The 18,633-nt window shown below is 35.1% G+C and overlaps 5 protein-coding genes and 1 non-coding gene across 6 annotated transcripts; 4 read left to right on the plus strand and 2 right to left on the minus strand.

The window, feature by feature from the left end:
- Positions 1–892: 892 nt before the first annotated feature.
- On the plus strand, positions 893–966 carry TRNAI-AAU (transfer RNA isoleucine (anticodon AAU)). Its single transcript has one exon. It is a non-coding gene; the product is annotated as a tRNA-Ile (tRNA).
- Positions 967–1,056: 90 nt separating this feature from the next.
- On the plus strand, positions 1,057–3,269 carry LOC127240488 (pentatricopeptide repeat-containing protein At2g22410, mitochondrial-like). Its single transcript, XM_051259201.1, has one exon. The coding sequence runs from the start codon at positions 1,057–1,059 to the stop codon at positions 3,007–3,009; it is 1,953 nt and encodes a 650-aa protein (XP_051115158.1). The 3' UTR covers positions 3,010–3,269.
- Positions 3,270–4,122: 853 nt separating this feature from the next.
- On the plus strand, positions 4,123–4,917 carry LOC127240325 (uncharacterized). The gene has a single exon (XM_051258935.1). The coding sequence runs from the start codon at positions 4,335–4,337 to the stop codon at positions 4,830–4,832; it is 498 nt and encodes a 165-aa protein (XP_051114892.1). The 5' UTR covers positions 4,123–4,334; the 3' UTR covers positions 4,833–4,917.
- A 1,990-nt stretch (positions 4,918–6,907) lies between these two features.
- On the minus strand, positions 6,908–9,535 carry LOC127240322 (probable aldo-keto reductase 2). The gene is made up of 5 exons (XM_051258931.1): positions 9,240–9,535; positions 8,760–8,960; positions 8,461–8,633; positions 8,266–8,368; positions 6,908–7,423 (listed from the first exon to the last, which is right to left on the minus strand). Exons 1-5 carry the CDS (start codon positions 9,453–9,455, stop codon positions 7,085–7,087), a joined length of 1,032 nt encoding a protein of 343 aa, XP_051114888.1. The 5' UTR covers positions 9,456–9,535; the 3' UTR covers positions 6,908–7,084.
- A 5,388-nt stretch (positions 9,536–14,923) lies between these two features.
- On the plus strand, positions 14,924–15,823 carry LOC127240323 (uncharacterized). Its single transcript, XM_051258932.1, has one exon. It carries the CDS (start codon positions 15,019–15,021, stop codon positions 15,769–15,771), a length of 753 nt encoding a protein of 250 aa, XP_051114889.1. The 5' UTR covers positions 14,924–15,018; the 3' UTR covers positions 15,772–15,823.
- Positions 15,824–16,927: 1,104 nt separating this feature from the next.
- LOC127240324 (GATA transcription factor 18-like) lies at positions 16,928–18,373 on the minus strand. Its single transcript, XM_051258933.1, has 2 exons — positions 17,702–18,373; positions 16,928–17,612 (listed from the first exon to the last, which is right to left on the minus strand). The coding sequence occupies exons 1-2, from the start codon at positions 18,104–18,106 to the stop codon at positions 17,313–17,315; spliced, it is 705 nt and encodes a 234-aa protein (XP_051114890.1). The 5' UTR covers positions 18,107–18,373; the 3' UTR covers positions 16,928–17,312.
- Positions 18,374–18,633: the final 260 nt, after the last annotated feature.

Here is an 18,633-nt window from a genome sequence, read left to right on the forward strand (position 1 = left end):
TTGATGCCATAATTATTTACTATTGTTTATTTAACCATGTTAGGAATAGGATTGACTAAATACTTTAAATATTATTTTATTAATTTATATAGATTGTTGATATAAAAATATATTTCAAAAATATGTAATGTAATTTTATTTTATTTTTTTTGTTTGCATGTCAATATCAATCTTTAGTACAAATAACAATATACTTATAAAATAAGAGCCATGTGATATGTGTTTGTTTTTAAATCGAGATTTTAGAAAAGTATTTCTAATGCTCTATATAATACATATTGCTCGTTTTGTAGAAATCTATATAATGTTTTATTTATATAAGGTTTTATTGTAATATTTTATAAGAAAAAATAAATATTTTTATTATGAATTATAAAAGTCCCATGCTACAAAATTGAAATTGAAAAGAAAAAAAAGAAACATTCCCAAAGATTTTATAGAAACTCGTGTTTGGTTTAGGTTTTTTCAATCCAAAAAAATAAAATAAAATACTTATAATTTTTAATAATATATATATATATATTAAATTATTATTACACAAACTTTGTTATACTACATTTTTTTATGCGAGTAAAAATGAATGGAATAAGTATAAATACTTCAATCTGTATACAATACATGTATATGTCTATATGATGGATCTATTTAGATTAGCATATATATTTGCTAAATATATTGTTCATGTTTATCTACGTACATAGAGCCGGCAAAAATTACAAATAATTTTAAAATTCAAATATTTAATATGGACACATGTATTTTCTTTTATTTTTTTTTATTATTTTTAAATAAAATATTTGTTGGGTATTATTTCTAAAGCTATAGATATCATCTGAAAATTGAAGTAATTAAAATTATAAATAAACTTTAAATAAAGTACAATTTCAACAATGGCCTATTAGCTCAGCTGGTTAGAGCGTCGTGCTAATAACGCGAAGGTCGCAGGTTCGAGACCTGCATGGGCCAAATTTTTGTTCAACCTATTAATATTGTGTAATTACCAAAACGCCCTTCGACATATTATTTTTCCTTCAAAATTATTAACCTCATTCAGAAATGACCGTTAAACCCCCCAACAGACTGGCCACTCCGTTCCGACGCTACAGCAACGCTTCTTCCTTACCAATCCAACGGCTTCAATTCCTCGTCGGAAAATGCACTTCCGTGGCGGAGCTCAAGTTAGTCCACGCCCAAATCATCCTCCGTGGGTACGGCGAGGATGCCATAACCCTAAGCAAAGTAATTTCCGTCTGCGCTTTGTCTCCCTTTGGGGACGTGGTGCACGCGCATTACCTGTTCGACAAAATTCCCAATCCGAATCGGCACATGTACAATACTATGATAAGGGCGTCTTCGGGTGTGAAAAGCTACGATGAAGTTATTAGGCTTTACCAGAAAATGGTCTGCTCAGGTGCTTCCCCGAATGAGTTCACCTTTCCTTTTATTCTCAAAGCTTGTGGGAATCTAATGGCGTACAGGCAAGGGGTTGTGGTTCATTCGAATGCCGTGAAAACAGGGTTTTCAGAGTCTCATGTATTCGTGCAAAACGGGCTTGTGAATTTCTACATTGGTTGTGGGAGGATAGAGTGCGCCCGGAAAGTCTTTGATGGTATGGAGTTTAGGACATTAGTTTCGTGGAACTCGATGATCGGTGGCTATGCGAAATTCGGGGGGTGGAGAGAAGCTTTTTCATTGTTTTGTGGCATGAGGGAGGATGGAGTGATGCCTGATGGTCATACCTTTGTTAGTTTGCTCTCGGTTTGTTCGATAATCCGTGGTGTGGTGTTAGGGAAGTTTGTTCATTGGTTTATTGAAGCGAATGCAGTTTATGTCGACGTTTATGTTCATAATGCTCTTCTTGATATGTACGCCAAGTGCGGGGATTTGCAGATGGCAAAAATGGTGTTTGATCGAATCCCGGATAAAACTGTGGTGTCGTGGACTTCTTTTGTGAGTGCATATGCTAAACATGGATTTGTTGAATTAGCCGAGAGTACTTTTAATCGAATGCCTGTGAAAAATGTGGTTTCTTGGAATTCAATGATCTCTTGCTATCTTCTAAATGGTCACTATAGAAAATGCATAGAATTGTTTCGTAAAATGTGTGATTTGTGTTTTGTTCCTGATGAAACTACGGTGGTTAGTGTTCTTTCTGCGTGTAGTCATACGGGGGACTTGGTTACGGGAAAGAAATTGCACGACTATTTGTGTGGAATCGGGATGGAACCTACTATTGAGCTTTGTAATTCGCTTATGGACATGTATGCGAAATGTGGTTTAACCGAGAAGGCATTGGAGATCTTTCTTAACATGCCGGAGAAAAACGTTGTTTCGTGGAATACGGTGATTAACGCTCTTGCATTACACGGTCACGGAGATAAAGCAGTCGAGCTTTTTCAGGAGATGGAGGCTAGCGGAACACAGCCTGATGCGGCTACATTCGGTGGCTTGCTTTCCGCCTGCTGTCATTGCGGGAATATCGAAATTGGGAGGTATTTCTTTAGCAAAATGAGGAGTGTTTATGGAATACGTTACGATATCGAACATTATGCGTGTATGGTTGATATTCTCGGGCGACGAGGGCTGTTAAAGGAGGCGCTTAGGCTGGTCGGAGAAATGGAAATGCGGCCGGATGTGGTAATCTGGGGATCTGTTCTTGGCGCCTGTCGAACTTTCCGGAATGTTCCAATTGCGAAGATGGTTTTGAAGCAGGTGCTGGAGTTGGAACCGTGCGCGAACACAGGGGGGTTGTATGTGCTGTTGGCGAACGTATTTTTCGAGGATCAGCGATGGGATGAGGCGAAGAAAGTGAGAAAACTCATGAGGAGTCTCGGCGTGAGAAAGAGCGACGCGGTCAGCTCGATTGAGGTTGGAGGCCGTGTTTTCGAATTCATGGTTTCGGATGAGAGACACGAGGCTTCGGATCTTGTCTACGCGACGCTGCATCGGATGAAGGATCATTTGAAATCCGAATGCCAAGTGTTTTTATTCGCCGGGGGAACTTGTTAAAGTCGAGGGACTTTGATCGGATCGATGGTAGCGACGTGCATTGAGTTGCTTCCCGGGATTTCTGGCGAATATGATCGGTCGGATCATGTCTGGAAATCTGCTTGAAGAAGAAGAAGAAGGCTGTTTTGGGTTGAAGGTATGTTGCGAAAATTAGATGCAGCTATTAGTAGTTCTTGAAGTTTTGTTGTCCCCTGATTTATTTTGGTAAAATTTTGCTTGAAGGAAATACTTGGTTTGTTTGATCAAAATTTAATTTGTGATACGAATTTTTAATATATATATATATATACATTTTATGAAAATATTATTTTTTATATTATTGGTACTTATTTTTAATAGTTCATTTAAAAATTTTTAAATCAAAATACTAATCAAACAAACTGATACAATGGTTTATTTGAGAAAAAGGTTAATAAACTGAATAGTAAAAACATTGTACTGAAAAATGTTTATATAGTACCGAGTTTAAAAAAATATATTATAAGAAAAAAATTTTGTCATCACTTAAATTGTATTACGTTGATATAATAATTAATATTAAAATATCACAAATCAAAAAAATAAGTATATATAAGAATAATGATTTGATGGTAAAATAAAAATATATATATAAAAAAAATATACGATAATTACTTAAAAATATTTTAAAATAAAAATATATATAGTTTATAAAAAATCAAGTGCGATTTAAAGTAAATGGCTGGATTACATTATTTACTTTTAATTTGCTAACTTTGTCATCAACTTGGATGATTTTTTTATTTTTTTTTCAAATTGAGTAAAGCTACTTAGAAAAAAATTCAATTTATTTTTTTTACACGATTTATCAATATTTATTTCTTCTTCCCATTTTCACGTAAAGATCGATTCCTCTGCAAAAATAAGATAAGCACTACAATTATCCAGAACAAAGCGGTGAGTAAGTAAATTACTCAACGGTCCCGGAACCACGGGTCCCGGCTCCGCTACCCAATAACCACACGGCTCCCGGGACTTCAAGTCCAAGGAGCTCGTACATATTATCCCCAAAACGGTGATTAAATACACATGTATATACGTATATATACATAAATACGCATAAAATACATACAGAGGTTGTAAGAATACAGAGAATTGAACCTAATCGTCATCGTGAAGCTCCCACAGTTTGGCACGCTGCCTACCCTTCCTGTAATTGAATCCATTCGAATTTCTTATTTCATGTTCAGTTGGATCAAATCGCCATTTTTCTAATAATATATACACACAATATATATATATATATGTATAAATGTGTGTATTTATATATCTGTGTGTATTGAGGAGGAATTGAGGTAATTAATTGAATGGGTCTCTGCAACTCCTGCGAATCGGCACCGGCTGTAACGGCGCCGGCGAAGCTGATCTTCGACAATGGCAGATTGGAGGAGTTTCCCTATCCAATCAAGGCCGTCCACGTGTTGCAGAGAAACCCTACCTGCTTCATCTGCAATTCCGACGAGCTTGAATTCGACGACGTCGTTCCGGCCGTCGGCGCCGACGACGATCTCCTCCCCGGACACATTTACTTCGCGCTGCCGTTGAGCCGCCTCAACCGGCGGCTCCGGCCGGAAGAGATAGCCGCATTGGCGGTGAAGGCCAGCGCCGCCCTGGTGAAGAGTCGCCGGGAAATATATTGCGGCTGCCGCCGGAAGGCGGTGGAATTCTCCGTCGACCATGGACTGAAAAAATCGAGGAAGGTTGCGTGGGAGGGGGAGAGGGGTAGGAGGCGCGGCGGCGGCGCCGCCGCAGTGGTCCGGAGAAGAGGGAAGTTTACGGCGAGATTGGCAGCCATAACGGAGTAGGGGCGTTTTTGCAATTTCACGGGATTCCAGTGTTTGTTTAATTTCCTGTAGATTTTTTTAGGGTGTGATGATTTGTGTATTATTTCTTTTTATGGTATAAAATTGAATATTTTATTTTTTAAGTTCTAGAGTATTCTTTTGTAGATTTTATCACACATTTTTATTATACATATATTTTTTTCTCTTCAAAAATATCAAATCAAACAATTACTTTTCCTGATTTATATTATATTATAAATTTATTTTACATTTAAAACATCACATCAATATTTATTTATATCATAGGAAACAACTATTCAAATTCAATTTTTTACTATTAAAAAATCCAAACCAAAAAAACACAAAACCACAAACAAACACACCCTAGATGTTTCTATAGGTTGGATTTTGGTTTGATTTTGATTTTTTGGTTTGATTCTTTTATATTAGTAATATTTTGATATATTGTTTTGTAAAAGTAAAATATTGTATTTTTATTAAAAAAAATTTAATGAAATGAACAGTCTTAGTCTTTGATTTGAAGTTAAAAATAAAAAATAAAAATAAGCATTAAGTTTTTTTTGTCTCGATATATATCAATATTAAACTATAAAAAGTAAAGCAACAAAGTAAGAACGTGTTTAAATATTTTTTGGAAGTATTTTGCAGTTTTATACTATTAACTTAAGAATAGTAAAAAAAATTATTAAAAATTAGTATTTCTTGTAATATAAAAAAATTTAAGTATAATATATTTTTAGTTAAATATTTTAAATAACAATAAATGTTGCTTGTAAAGAGAAGTTTATATATATATATATATAAATAATTAAAGTTTTTATTAATAAAGAGGAGTGTAGATTGTAGATATTTTGAAGAATAATATATTGCGTCATTTTATATGATAATATATATCGTAAAATATTTTTTTGGTAAATTTTGTGCATGAAAATGAGTGATGATTTATTGGGACATGTATTTATTTATTATTTAATACTAGTATTTAATAATGCAAAGCCAACCAAACACGCCTTTAATTTGTTGTATAGAAATTATAGTCTCAGCCTTATATTACAATGGAAATTGCGTATAGTGTTTATAATTTTATTTAATACAAAGTAATTTAATTCTAATTTGTTTACTTTTGAAATGTTTTTATTTTTCTCTTTAGCAAAATTCAGATATTTTTTTTTTCTTTACTACAAAAAAATTAATAAATAAATAACAAAAATACACTCACATTAAATTGTACCAAAAAAAAAAAACAATCGAGCACATATTTGAAAGACAGAATATTAAACGTTTGTTATTGTTCTATTGCTTATTATAGAGTAATTGCTTATTATAGAGTACTAAGGGTGTGTTTGTTTGGAGGTTTGGATTTTGAGTTGGAATTTAAACGGTAAAAATTTTGAATTTGAATAATCGTATAACGTGATATAAATAGGTGTTGATATAATATTTTGAATGTAAAATGAATTTTAGTATAATATAAAAAAAATGGGTATTTAATTTGATATTTTTTAGGAGAAAAAAATGGAATGAACAGTGTATTTAAAATTCAATCCACAGTCAAATACACACCAAATATAAACATAGGCATATGTTAACATTCCTAATGTCTCGATCATAGTATTCAAATTTTTTTTAAAAATAATAATATTTTATTAATTACTATAAATATATTAGATATTTTTTATTTTACAAGTATAAAATAAATAAATAAATATTTTTATAAAACTTGAAAAGTATTTTGATATTAAATATGAATTACTTTTACTATTAAAAATTACTTTTAAATTTGATCAAAATAGTAAAAAAATACCTTATAATACAAATGCAACTTATAATAATTTTCATCAAAAAATAATGAATCCAACTAACATCAAACTATATTCAATCACTAGTGTCAGTCAAGGTTTTAAATAGATGTAGTACACAATTTATATATATATATATATATATTTTTTCAAAATCATCCAATCAAATATTTATTTTTTATTATTATTATAATACTATGTGAAAATTTATTTTCAAACTTGAAAAGATTCCGGGACTCTTCATCGACCCAACAAAAGGTTGTTCGAACCGTAGGCTAGTCTCCCAAAATGTTCACACATTTATTCATCACACGCTAAAAATGTGGTTCCAGTCGAAGAAACACATAGATAGAGATCCTCGACACAATAAAATCCGGGCGTCGCAACTCACAAGTTACGGCATTATTATTACAAGCACACAATATAACAAAACGAACGATCTTCTTCTTTAATTTATGTGGGCTTCCATGCCGAGAGGGGTGGTGTTTCGGAGTTTCTCCATGTGAGATGCCCGGCTGGATTCAGTTCGCCTTTGACAGCTCCGGCTGAAGCAATGGACTCAAGCTCGGACATGTCTTCCGGGGAGAGCTTCACAGACAGGGCGCCTATGTTGTCGTTGAGATTGGCGATTTTGGTGGTGCCCGGAATAGGACAAACATCCTTCCCTTGGTGATGGACCCATGCGAGCGCGAGTTGCGACGGAGTGCATCCCTTTCTAGCCGCAAGATCTTTCACCCGGTTGAACAAGTTCTCGTTGTGCTCCAAATTCTCGGGTTTGAACCTCGGGAACTCCTGAATAGTAAAGCATATATGCACTTTCGATGAGGCCCGAAACTTGTTAGATTATCTACACTTGGTTTGGATTGTATTTCAAATCAAAATCACTACTCAGCCTATCGGATTCTAATAAAAATATACAAAACATCACATCCAAATACTATTTACATAAATGCCAAACAAACCCTTATGTTTTCAAATACATTCATCAACAATTCTCTTTTCAAAAAATAAAAGATCCTGATAGACTAACAAACATAAAACGTAAAGAAGATACAAATATACGTGGTTCCCCAACATATTGACTATATTCACATACAGAAATGGAGAACAGATTTATTGAGGACGACTGTGTTAGAGATTACAGATTTCATATCTCTAAGTCTATTCAAATAAACTAAGAGAATACATCAGACGGGCTCGCTCAATACCAACTCCAAAGCCCAATACGGCACGGCGCAGTGGGCAAACTAAATTCAAGGCATATATTAACATGTCCAATACCTATTTTTTATTTAAATATTGCCATCAAAATTTTATTTTATGTTCAATTTTTTATCACTCAAACCAACCAAAACATCTAAATAATTTTCCTATATCCTTTACGCCATTGCAATGCCTCAAAGAAGAAGGTCCATTCTTTTTGCACCTAATTTCAGTTTTTCACTATGCAACTCTTACCGTCTTTCAAAATATTATGTCAAAATACTATTTAAACTAAAAATCAAACCCAAACACCAACCAAACATTGTATAGTATTTTGAAAAACTATCATTTTTTAATGCTACTACCTATTCAAAGAAATGAACAAATGGGCATCAAACATTAGATTTTGCATCCATGACAGAGATACATACCTTCCTCCGGTCTTCAACTGATAAATTCTGTATCAGTTGTGAACCTCCTGAAAAGAACCCCCTCCCAAGAGGGCTGTAGGCTACAATACCGATCCCAAGTTCTCTGAAAATCAGAAACAAACTTTGTGTAATATTCAACGATACCTAAGTCCTAGCTCATGATACAATGATTTAGAAGGTATAATTTAGCCAGACCTGCAGACCGGAACAATTTCTTCTTCTACTTCTCTTGCCCACAAAGACCACTCTAACTGGACTGCTGTTATCGGATGAACAGCATGTGCTCTTCGAATTGTCGAAGCAGAGGCCTCGGACAAACCTATGTACTTAATCTTACCTTCCTCAACCAGTTTCTTTAGCTCTCCAACCTTTAACAGAACAACAACAACAATAAGGTCAATTAATTGGTGCAAAGATCTTTCATGGCAAGTTAGAGGCATCACTTGTAATTGATAAAAACTATTTTAAGATCAATCAGGAAGATAGCTACTAACTGTGACTTCAATGGGCACAGTCGTGTCAACACGATGCTGGTAATAAAGATCGATACAGTCGACATCAAGCCGCTTCAAACTGTCCTCGCAAGCAGCCCTGACATGTTTTGGATCACCAACAATTGTTATGTTTGAGCCATCAAGTTTGAATCCGAATTTGGTCGCTAACTCTACTTTTTCCCGCATCCCTCCTTTCAGTGCCTGAAGAAATCAGATGTGATTCTAACTTCAAATTCGACCATTAAATCAAGCTACACGACCACTAACTTATAATTCAGTTTCTGCGTTACAACCTCAAATTTTAAAGAGTGAAATTAGTAGCCCTAATTTGTTGATGGAAAAGCATTCACTGTTCAATCTATGAAAACTAATTGAATCACGATACTTTGCCCTAAACAATTAATCATGTACATTCAATTTCAGACAGTATAATCGATCAATTTGCGAAGGGCGAAACCAGAAGCGAGATATTAAACAGACCTTGCCGACGAGTACTTCGTTAGTGTAAGGACCATAGGCATCGGAGGTATCGAGGTGCGTGATTCCGGAGCGGATAGCATGGTTGATGAGCTCAATCATCTTGGCTTCGGGCTTCGGAGGCCCGTAGAAGGCGGACATTCCCATACAGCCCAGCCCTTGGGCAGAAACCTCCAGGCCCTGCGACCCTAACTTGATCCTCGGTAAAGCTGCTGCCATTTTTCCGGCGAAGAGAATAGAGCTCGGCGACGAGAGGCACGGCGGATGTGTGCGGTGAAGTGGAGCTTTAAGTAAGCAAACAAACTTACAAGAGAGAGATGGAGAGACAGAGACAGCTCAAAGGGAGACTAAACCAGTCAACTTTTGCGCACATATTTTCTATCTTTGAATTTTTGAATTGTATCTATTTAATATAATAAATATTTTTTAAATATTATTTTTATATTATATAATATTTATAAAAATATTTTTATCTTTTTATTATAATATATTATAATATAAATAAATATTAAAAAATCTACTTAAAAAAAAAAGTAAATGTCAATCCTGGAACGGAGAGAATATTATTATTACATAAATCTTAAGAAAAAGTTATGCGTATCTTTAACATTAACTCTTAAAATTTTATTACTACCTCAGTAAATATTATTATTACATAAATCTTAGGAAAAAATTATGTGTATCTTTAACACTAACTTTAAAATTTTATTACTATTTCTGTCTAAGTAGTAATACAAAAATATTCTTATTTTGGGACATAGAAAAATAATACTTCCTCTGTCAATTTACAATGTTTATATATTTATGGGACGTTCAATTACAAGGTTAACATTTCATTTAATACCCTATTTTTTTCTACAAATATCATTGTTTTACATCACATCATTACTTTTTTGTGCTTTTACACAAAAAAGTAAAGGCAAAAATATCATTACACTATTTTTAACTATTCACTATAATTAAAATACTATTATTTCTTAAACACTGCGCCAAAAGTAAATGTAAACCTTGTAAATGGACGGAAGTATCATATAGCATTTGAATTATGTTTTATTTGAATTTTTTCTTCTTTTTTTTTTCACAAACTATTCTACTATTAAGTGGTAGTTTAAATAATTCTTGGATATTTTTTTTTCATGTAATTACTGTATTATTTATGGGGAAAATGAGATATTTCTCTCCGCCACTGCAATTTTTATTTTTATTTTTTTTTTCAATATTTTGGTATTTTATTTTATTTTATTTTATTCCATTTTTTTAATAAAAGTAAGTAGTTGAGTTTTCAAATTCAACATTGCACAGACATAACTTTCAAACAAGACTCTAGAATAACGTGGACGTGAGCTTCATTTAGAAACGTATCAAAATTTGTTACTCTTCTCTCCTTTGAAATTATGTTCATTTGATCGATACTTATATATATATTTTTAAATATATTATTATTACTGTGGACAAAAAATTGTGTTATTTTTAATAAACACAAAATTTGTATAAATTATATTTGATTTGAATTTAAAGCGGGTCCTATTCTATAAATGGGTCCTTTGATTCTCCGTGAATTTATTTTCCAACTTGATTTTCTATGACTTCTTTGATCCGAAGAGATTTGGTCTTCGGTTTGATTTTGCCGACTTTTGGAGATTTTGGTCTCCGTGCGGGCGATTTGATCGTCAGCTTTGAATTTGATGTCTCTTTTTTTAGACGATCCGAGGCTTTGCCGCTTTTGGAGGACTTTGGTCTCCATGTTGGCGATCCGATCTCGTCTTTGGATTTGTTGTCTTTTTTAGACGATCCGCGACTTTGATCTTTGTTTTGGCTTTGCCGCTTTTGGAGAACTTTGGTCTCCGTATTGGCGATTTGATCATCGTCTTTGGATTTGTTGTCTTTTTTAGACGATCCGCGACTTTGATCTTTGTTTTGGCTTTGCCGCTTTTGGAGAACTTTGGTCTCCGTATTGGCGATTTGATCATCGTCTTTGGATTTGTTGTCTTCTTTAGACGATCCACGACTTTGACCTTTGTTTTGGCTTTGCCGCTTTTGGAGGACTTTGGTATCCGTGTGGGCGATTCGATCGTCGGCTTTGGATTTGATGTCTTCTTTAGACGATCCGCAATTTTGATCTTTGGTTTGCCTTTTCCGCCTTTTGGAGAGCTTCGGTCTCCGCGTGGGCGATTTGATCCTCAGATTTGGATTTGATGTCTTTTTGGACGATCCGCAGCTTTGATCTTTGATTTGTCTTTGCCGCTTTTTGGAGAGTTTCGGTCTCTGCGTGGGCGATTTGATCCTCAGCTTTGGATTTGATGTCTTCTTTGGACGATCCGCAGCTTTGATCTTTGATTTGTCTTTGCCGCTTTTTGGAGAGCTTCGGTCTCCGCGTGGGCGATTTGATCATCAGCTTTGGATTTGATGTCTTCTTTGGACGATACACAGCTTTGATCTTTGATTTATCTTTTCCGCTTTTGGAGGGCTTTGGTCTCCGTGCGGGTGATTTGATCCCAAGCCTTAGATTTGATGTCCTCTTTAAACGATCTGCAGCTTTGATCTTTTGAGAAGGTGGATTTGACGCTCTATAACGCTTTTGGTGGCATGTCCCTTTGACTTTTTGATCGAAGAGGGCCGAGTTGATGCTTTGGTGAGAACGCAATGAACATCTTGAAGCTTTGAGAGGAACTTTGAAGACCTTCCCTTGGCTTTGACGAATTCCTCAACGGCTTTGAGAGCTTTGATCCTTCCTCCAGCTTAAACATACGACGAAGAACGTTAACTTCATCGATTCGTCAACCAATATTGAAGCATTTGTCCACATCAGTGACTTTCGACGAAGAACCCTTCGAAGGATACGAAGAACATGAAGAACAATACAGAGAGAGTTTAGAGACTTACCCCTTTGTTTTTATCATCGATGAAACTTCGGTGTGTCAAATGAATTGGCCATGGTTTCTATTTATAGGGGATGAGTGGCCTTGGCTTCCTTTTCGGATGGTGCCACGTGTATGAAAAGATTTTATAATCTTTCATTTTCCATCAGATGCTGTTTTCCATTTTTTACGGATTTGATTGTGCACTTTCCTTTCTCGTCAAAATCTTTATATCATTGCCTTTTTTGGAAGATATTAATTTATATACTTCCTTTATTGACAATATTAATTTATTTTGCTGCCAAATTTATTATGGCTCTATTTATGCACGTAATATTTGTTGTACGATATCTTCCATATTTTTACATTAATGATTGATATTTATTGTACAAAAATTAACATATGTGCATAATTAAATACCATATATTTATTTTATTGGAATTTTATTTTCTTCCAAAATACATAATATTTAATTGATTTTAGTCATATATTTTTAGTGTCTACAATTACTTATATAAAATATCTAAAAAAATAATAATAAAAATTATAGTATCATTATGTTATTTTCTATTTGAAATTAAATTTATTTATTAAATCCAAAATTAATTTGTATCCTAAATGATTCTGGCAGGCTCTTGAAAGTAACCATATGAGTAATTATATATTTATTCATATTATTAATATGTATATTAAGTTTTAAATTTATCTCATTGATCAAAATTAAAATTTTCTTTCCTTTTTACAATTATCTTTGGCCGATGGCCTATATTATTATTATTATTGGACTATTGTTTTTATAACAATAAAAAATATCATCTATTTTTTACTGATACAAATTGTTTATATCATTTACTATATATATGTGATTAAAATAAATTTTACTTTAAAATTTATTGATATATCTATTATTACTATTATTTTAAAATAAATTTAATAATATTTTTATAATACAATTTATTTTTTTGCTCATGACAGTAGAAAAGTCTTGTCTAAATCCTTATATATAGTCCTGCATCTAGAAATAATTTTGGACACCGGTGAATTAGTTTATTCCAAGCTTATTAAAGTGACATTTGAGATAGATTAGAAAATTAAGGAATAATAGTACTACTTTCGTCGACAGCTAATATATTTATTTGTATTTAACGTTATTATTTTTAGTATTAAAAATATCATTATATTTGTATAATTTTTCGTACAAATATCATTACATTAATATTATAAGACACCAATAGAAGTATTTTTGTCGTTTTTTCTTGATTTGTACTACGTTTTGATATAATAATTAATATTCAAATATTAACATGCAAAAAGTGAAGAGATAGATTGACAGTGGACGAATGTAGTATTATATTGATAATTAGTGTAAAAGTATTTTGAAAATACCAAAATTCCGTACTTTATGTAATTATTGAAAAAAATAAAGATAATTTTGTAAAAAATAGATGGTTGGTTACTAAAAATAAAAATGAGATTATTATTTTGGGATAAACTATATTAAAATAAAGCTATTGTTTTGGAACGCCGAAAATTAATTATTTTAAGTGTTTAGTAAATTAATTATATATTAATTTATTAGACTCAAAAGACTAATTTCTAAAATATTGTATACCCAGCGTTTTGATTATATATATATACATTTTTTTTTTTTAATTTCTAGTTTGGCCTTACACATTAATCTCTCATTCACACATATATTAATATATATATTTTTATTATATTCTTAACGTCCGCCAAAATTAGTTACAAAAGTAATATTTATTAGTTATGTTAATATATTTTTTTTTCAATAAAGTGAGTTTCTATGGAGCATACGACATAAGTCGACAAATTAAAGTTAGCCTGTGATATGTGATATCCGAGTAACATTCTTGAAAATATGTGTGGGTTGTAGAAAATAATAATAGTATCATGTTTGAAGGAAATAACGGTGACAACAATATACAGATGAAAGTACAAAAAACACACAAGAAAAAAGTATTATGATTCACTGGTTACTTCACTAATTCGGGCGATCAAACTCGAGATTTTGGTCATAAAGTCCATTGAGTAGAAGAATTATTCATCTTGACGTCCCCAAATGAGTTGAATGCTACATATTCTTTGAGAAGATAACAAAGTTGTGGAAAGAGCTACGGAAAAAGTTGGCATACACTTGGAGGAGGATAGTGTATTATACAAGGTGGTCTTGTTGGGAGATGCCGTGCATTCGAGCATCGTGATCTTCAAAATATATCATACGAAAAACTCGATAGCTTTTTAATCCATCAACAATGCAATTGGCTTTAGAGTCGGAAACAATGGGATCAATAGTAAGATCTTATACTTGGCAGATGATATCGAGAAACAATTTGAATAGACAAAATTGGTGTGTTCGAGGCAAACATAAAATACTCATTCTATCCGAAGAATATTGAAGAAATGACCATAAAGAAGTTATGTGGCCTAAGGCATTTAGGGAGCATCAAAGAATGCATCAACCAGTTGTTATCCCTAATGCTCGAGGTTTCCTATATGTCCAACCTAATTTGTTCCCTTATTCTATTTTTGGTTCTCCCACAATTTGTCATTTTTTTTAAAAAAAAATATATAATTATACATTTTAATTATATTTTAAAATTTATAATTTTTTATTTTAATTAAATTATTTAAATATTTTAATTTTAATTTTAATTTTAATTTATTATTATTACTTTTATTAAATAATTATTATTTTTACTATTATATTTTTTAATTAATGTACAAATTAGAGTGAGGGAGTATTATTGACATTTTAATATCCAGAAACATAATAACTGGGACATGTTAATACTAATTCATCTATCAAAATTTAGATAAAAATCGCTATATGGGTTTTGACGATTTGCAAAATCGTTTAACCAAAATATTCAAAAAGTCAAAACCCTAAACAGATTCCACCAACAATGCCATTGCCAATGCCTCAACCAATCTCATCAGACGACGAATCGCCGCTGCCGCCGCCGCCGGCGGCCGCCGAAGACGGCGAAACTCCGTCAGAAATCCATCAGACCCACCAACTGCCCTCTATCGGCGCCGCCATAGTCCTCCGCCAGATCCCCTCTCAAGGCATCCCCTTCCAGGTCTGGCCGGCGGCCACCGCCCTGGTAGCTCTCCTCGACCGCCACCGCCTCCACCCGAACCCGCTCCTCCCCTTCCCGCCCGCCCCGACCCGAATCCTGGAGCTCGGATCCGGAACCGGCCTCGTGGCAATCGCCGCCGCGGCGCTCTTCGGCGCCAAAGTGACAGCCACCGACCTCCCCGCGGCGCTGCCGAACCTTCAGTTCAACGTGGATGCCAATGCCGCAGCCGTGGCGGCCCGCGGCGGGGCGGTGGAGGTGGCGGCGCTGCGGTGGGGCGAGCGGCGGCACGTGGAGGAAATCATGGGGCCGGGTCGGGCGTATGAGGTGGTTTTGGGGTCGGATTTGGTGTACGACCCGCGGGTTTACGATCCCCTTCTCGAAACCCTAAAATTGTTGGTGGTGGAGAAAGGTGCGGCGGTGATAATGGCGCATTGCCGGAGATGGAAGAAGAAGGAATCCGTCTTCTTCAGGAAAGCCAGGAAGTTTTTTCATCTGGAGGTTCTGCACAATCGCAACCAGATCGAGATCGACACTGGCAAAAATCGGATTGCCGTCTATACATTCTCTCCAAAATAGTAATTAGAGTATTTTTTGAATAGTAATAATTGTTTTAATAGAAAATCAATTCGTTAGCTGACTACTTTTTTTTTGGTTTGTTCTAAGTGGTCTGATTTACAAAAAATAAAAATAAAAATAAAATTAATAAAGATATATTTAAAAAATATTGATATTATATTAATTATTTTAATTTATTTAATTTTTAATGATATAGAAATTATAACGGTTGAGATTATTTTTTTTCTTTTTTTTTAAGAAGATAGTATTAATCGGTTAAAATAAAAATAGAACAGTATATAATGAAGGATCCGGATCATGCGCTGAACACTTCGAAATCAGCACATGCTGATCTTCCGAAATCAGCCCTCCTATCACCACTCCCTCCTCCTTCACCGCCACTGCCGCCTCCACCTCCCCCCACCACACCCACCAGCTTCTCTTCTTTTTCTTCACTACCAGAGCGGCCGTCTCCTCTACCATTTCCATTCAAGCTGTCCTCTAACACTATTGTCGCCGTTTTCTTCATCTCCACGAAATTGTCCTCCTCTACCACCACTGCCGCCACCGCCGCCTCCTCCTCCTCCACCACCACCCCCTTCTTCTCCTCCACCCAGTTGTTCATGCGCTACTACCATCACCACCAATAAACTCAACTGTTTGCCACCACCTCCACATTGCCACCACCAACACAACCCTACTCATCATCATCATCATCGTCGTCGTCTAATTCATCATCCTTCAAGATCCGAGGGTTGAAATTATTTTCAGCACAGTGCTGAAAACTAAGTTTTCAGCAACTGATTCAAATTCATTATAATGGGTAGTTAAAAGTAATGTAATGAGTCTTTTGGTATAAAAATAATAATATAATGTAAAATAAAAATATTTGTAAAAAAAAAAATAAGATATTCAATAAAATATTTAGTTTGCAATTGAATGTTCCAAAATAAAAAGAGGGAGGGAGTAGTATATTTTCAAAGTTCAATTTTATTTATTCTTAATCGGTAGAAGTTATATAGAAAAATGTACAGGCAAAGCATGTCATCAAAGAGACAACAACAGATGCTGATAGAGGCCAACGGCCATTTTGCACAAATATCCTGTCGTATTCCTTCCTACAAAGCTTGATACAGACCAACTTCACCCTCCCAAAAATACACACACATATATAAGAATATAGAGACAGTCTGCATAAAGAAAAAAGAAAAGACAAAGAGCAAAAAGAACATATGTATATATATATATATATATATAGAGACAGTATAGTAGAATGAAGTCATGTGTATACGTAAACATCGAAATGAAACACATTCAAAAAACACACACAACACATAAATATATATATCTGAAAAGAAAAAGAATTTTTCTGGACCCATACCTATCAACCGTCCATCAATCGCCATCGTCAGATGGGATTCTGGCCCCCTTACTAATAAATAATAATTATACTCCTACTACTATCATTATCATACTATGTTAATTAATTAATTAATAATTGAAGCCTGACTGACGGTGACGGTGACGGTGACGGCGACGGTCGAGGTCGACCGCTGGGTTGGTTATCTTGTGAAGTCATGCACGAAGCTCGCCCGGTCGGTCACGTTGAACCGCCACGAAAGAAACGGAATCCCGCCGGCGTCGGCGTCGGCGCCGCTCCCGTCGTTCTCGGAGAACCGGAATTCGTTGCCGCCGGGGTAGTGGGAGGGGTAACACGACGTCGTTTTGTGGTGGTGATTTGTTGCCGACGGCGGCGGCCACGGAGTGTTCATCATGTATTGCGCGTCGGCGCCGGTGGCGGCCGCCGCCGTCGCCCGCCGCTCTTCCTTCTTGAAACGAATCCCGCAGGCGTTGCAGAGGGACTGTGCGAACCCAACGCCGATCGATCGTCAAATTTCAACGAATTGATTAACAAATTAAATCCGCAATTGATTAATCAATTAAATTTCACCTTAGGGCCTCGCGGGCCGTTCCTCCAGAGAGGAGTGGAGGTGGTGTCGCAATTGGCGCACCGCCGCGCCAGAAGCGGGTCTCCGGCGGCGCCATTGGAGCGTCCCTTGGGGGCGGTGTGATGAGACGACGCCGTATTCTTGGGCAATATATTCCAGCCGAAACCTGACATGTAAGAAGACCGTTTCTTCATCTCCTTACTATTATTATTATTATGACTCTGATCGGCGTCGCCGGAGAGGCGCGTCGACGGCGTCCCTAACGACAGCGTGCAATCGACGGCGGGCGCAGAGCCATATCCGTACATTTCCTGTTCATCGTCGTCATCAAATCCCCTGTGGCCGTTCGCCATGGCCAACACCATCGAAAACGAATTGCTCTGATGCTGATGCTGATGATGATACATAGCTACTACTAATATTATAAATTATATAATTAAATCTCGACAACAATGTATGTAATATACTAATAATGATAGGGAGGGAGTGGTAATAAAGAAAAGAACAACTACTTAGGATAGAGAGCTGATTTCTGATCAGGGCAGCAGCAGAGATGAAGAAGAGATGTCTGTCTGTCGTATGTATATCGACTTTATAAACAAATATTAGTATATGATATGATATGAAATGACAGAGAAAGAGGACAGCAGGTTGGAGTATGCAGGGAGTGTAATTTGGTGCAAGACCACAATAATAATAATAATAATAATAACAACCAGTAGGGTGGCAGTATATATAGAGGAGACAAGTACATTAATAATTAATAATTAATATTACAACTAGTAATAGATAGATAGATACATAGATAGATAGACATACGTATGTATGTATGTATGTCTGTACGTAAAAGGGTATTGGTCAAAAGAACCCACGTGACCAACTTCTCCGATCACGAGGCACCACAACACAACACTGCCTCTGCAAACCCCAATTA

This window comes from Andrographis paniculata, unplaced genomic scaffold, assembly GCF_009805555.1.
Source record: "Andrographis paniculata isolate CXL003 unplaced genomic scaffold, ASM980555v1 Contig79END, whole genome shotgun sequence".
Lineage (NCBI taxonomy): Eukaryota > Viridiplantae > Streptophyta > Magnoliopsida > Lamiales > Acanthaceae > Andrographis > Andrographis paniculata.

Bases quoted from the DNA above. Each gene is read 5' to 3' on its own strand.
- LOC127240488 (XM_051259201.1), top strand. From the start codon at position 1,057: ATGACCGTTAAACCCCCCAACAGACTGGCCACTCCGTTCCGACGCTAC.
- LOC127240325 (XM_051258935.1), top strand. From the start codon at position 4,335: ATGGGTCTCTGCAACTCCTGCGAATCGGCACCGGCTGTAACGGCGCCG.
- LOC127240324 (XM_051258933.1), bottom strand. From the start codon at position 18,106: ATGTATCATCATCAGCATCAGCATCAGAGCAATTCGTTTTCGATGGTG. The intron at 17,613-17,701 runs GTGAAATTTAAT...GGGTTCGCACAG, and splicing joins ACGGCCCGCGAGGCCCTAAG to TCCCTCTGCAACGCCTGCGG.
- LOC127240322 (XM_051258931.1), bottom strand. From the start codon at position 9,455: ATGGCAGCAGCTTTACCGAGGATCAAGTTAGGGTCGCAGGGCCTGGAG. The intron at 8,634-8,759 runs GTTAGTAGCTAT...GTTCTGTTAAAG, and splicing joins CTGTGCCCATTGAAGTCACA to GTTGGAGAGCTAAAGAAACT. The intron at 7,424-8,265 runs GTATGTATCTCT...TTTACTATTCAG, and splicing joins CAGTTGAAGACCGGAGGAAG to GAGTTCCCGAGGTTCAAACC.
- LOC127240323 (XM_051258932.1), top strand. From the start codon at position 15,019: ATGCCATTGCCAATGCCTCAACCAATCTCATCAGACGACGAATCGCCG.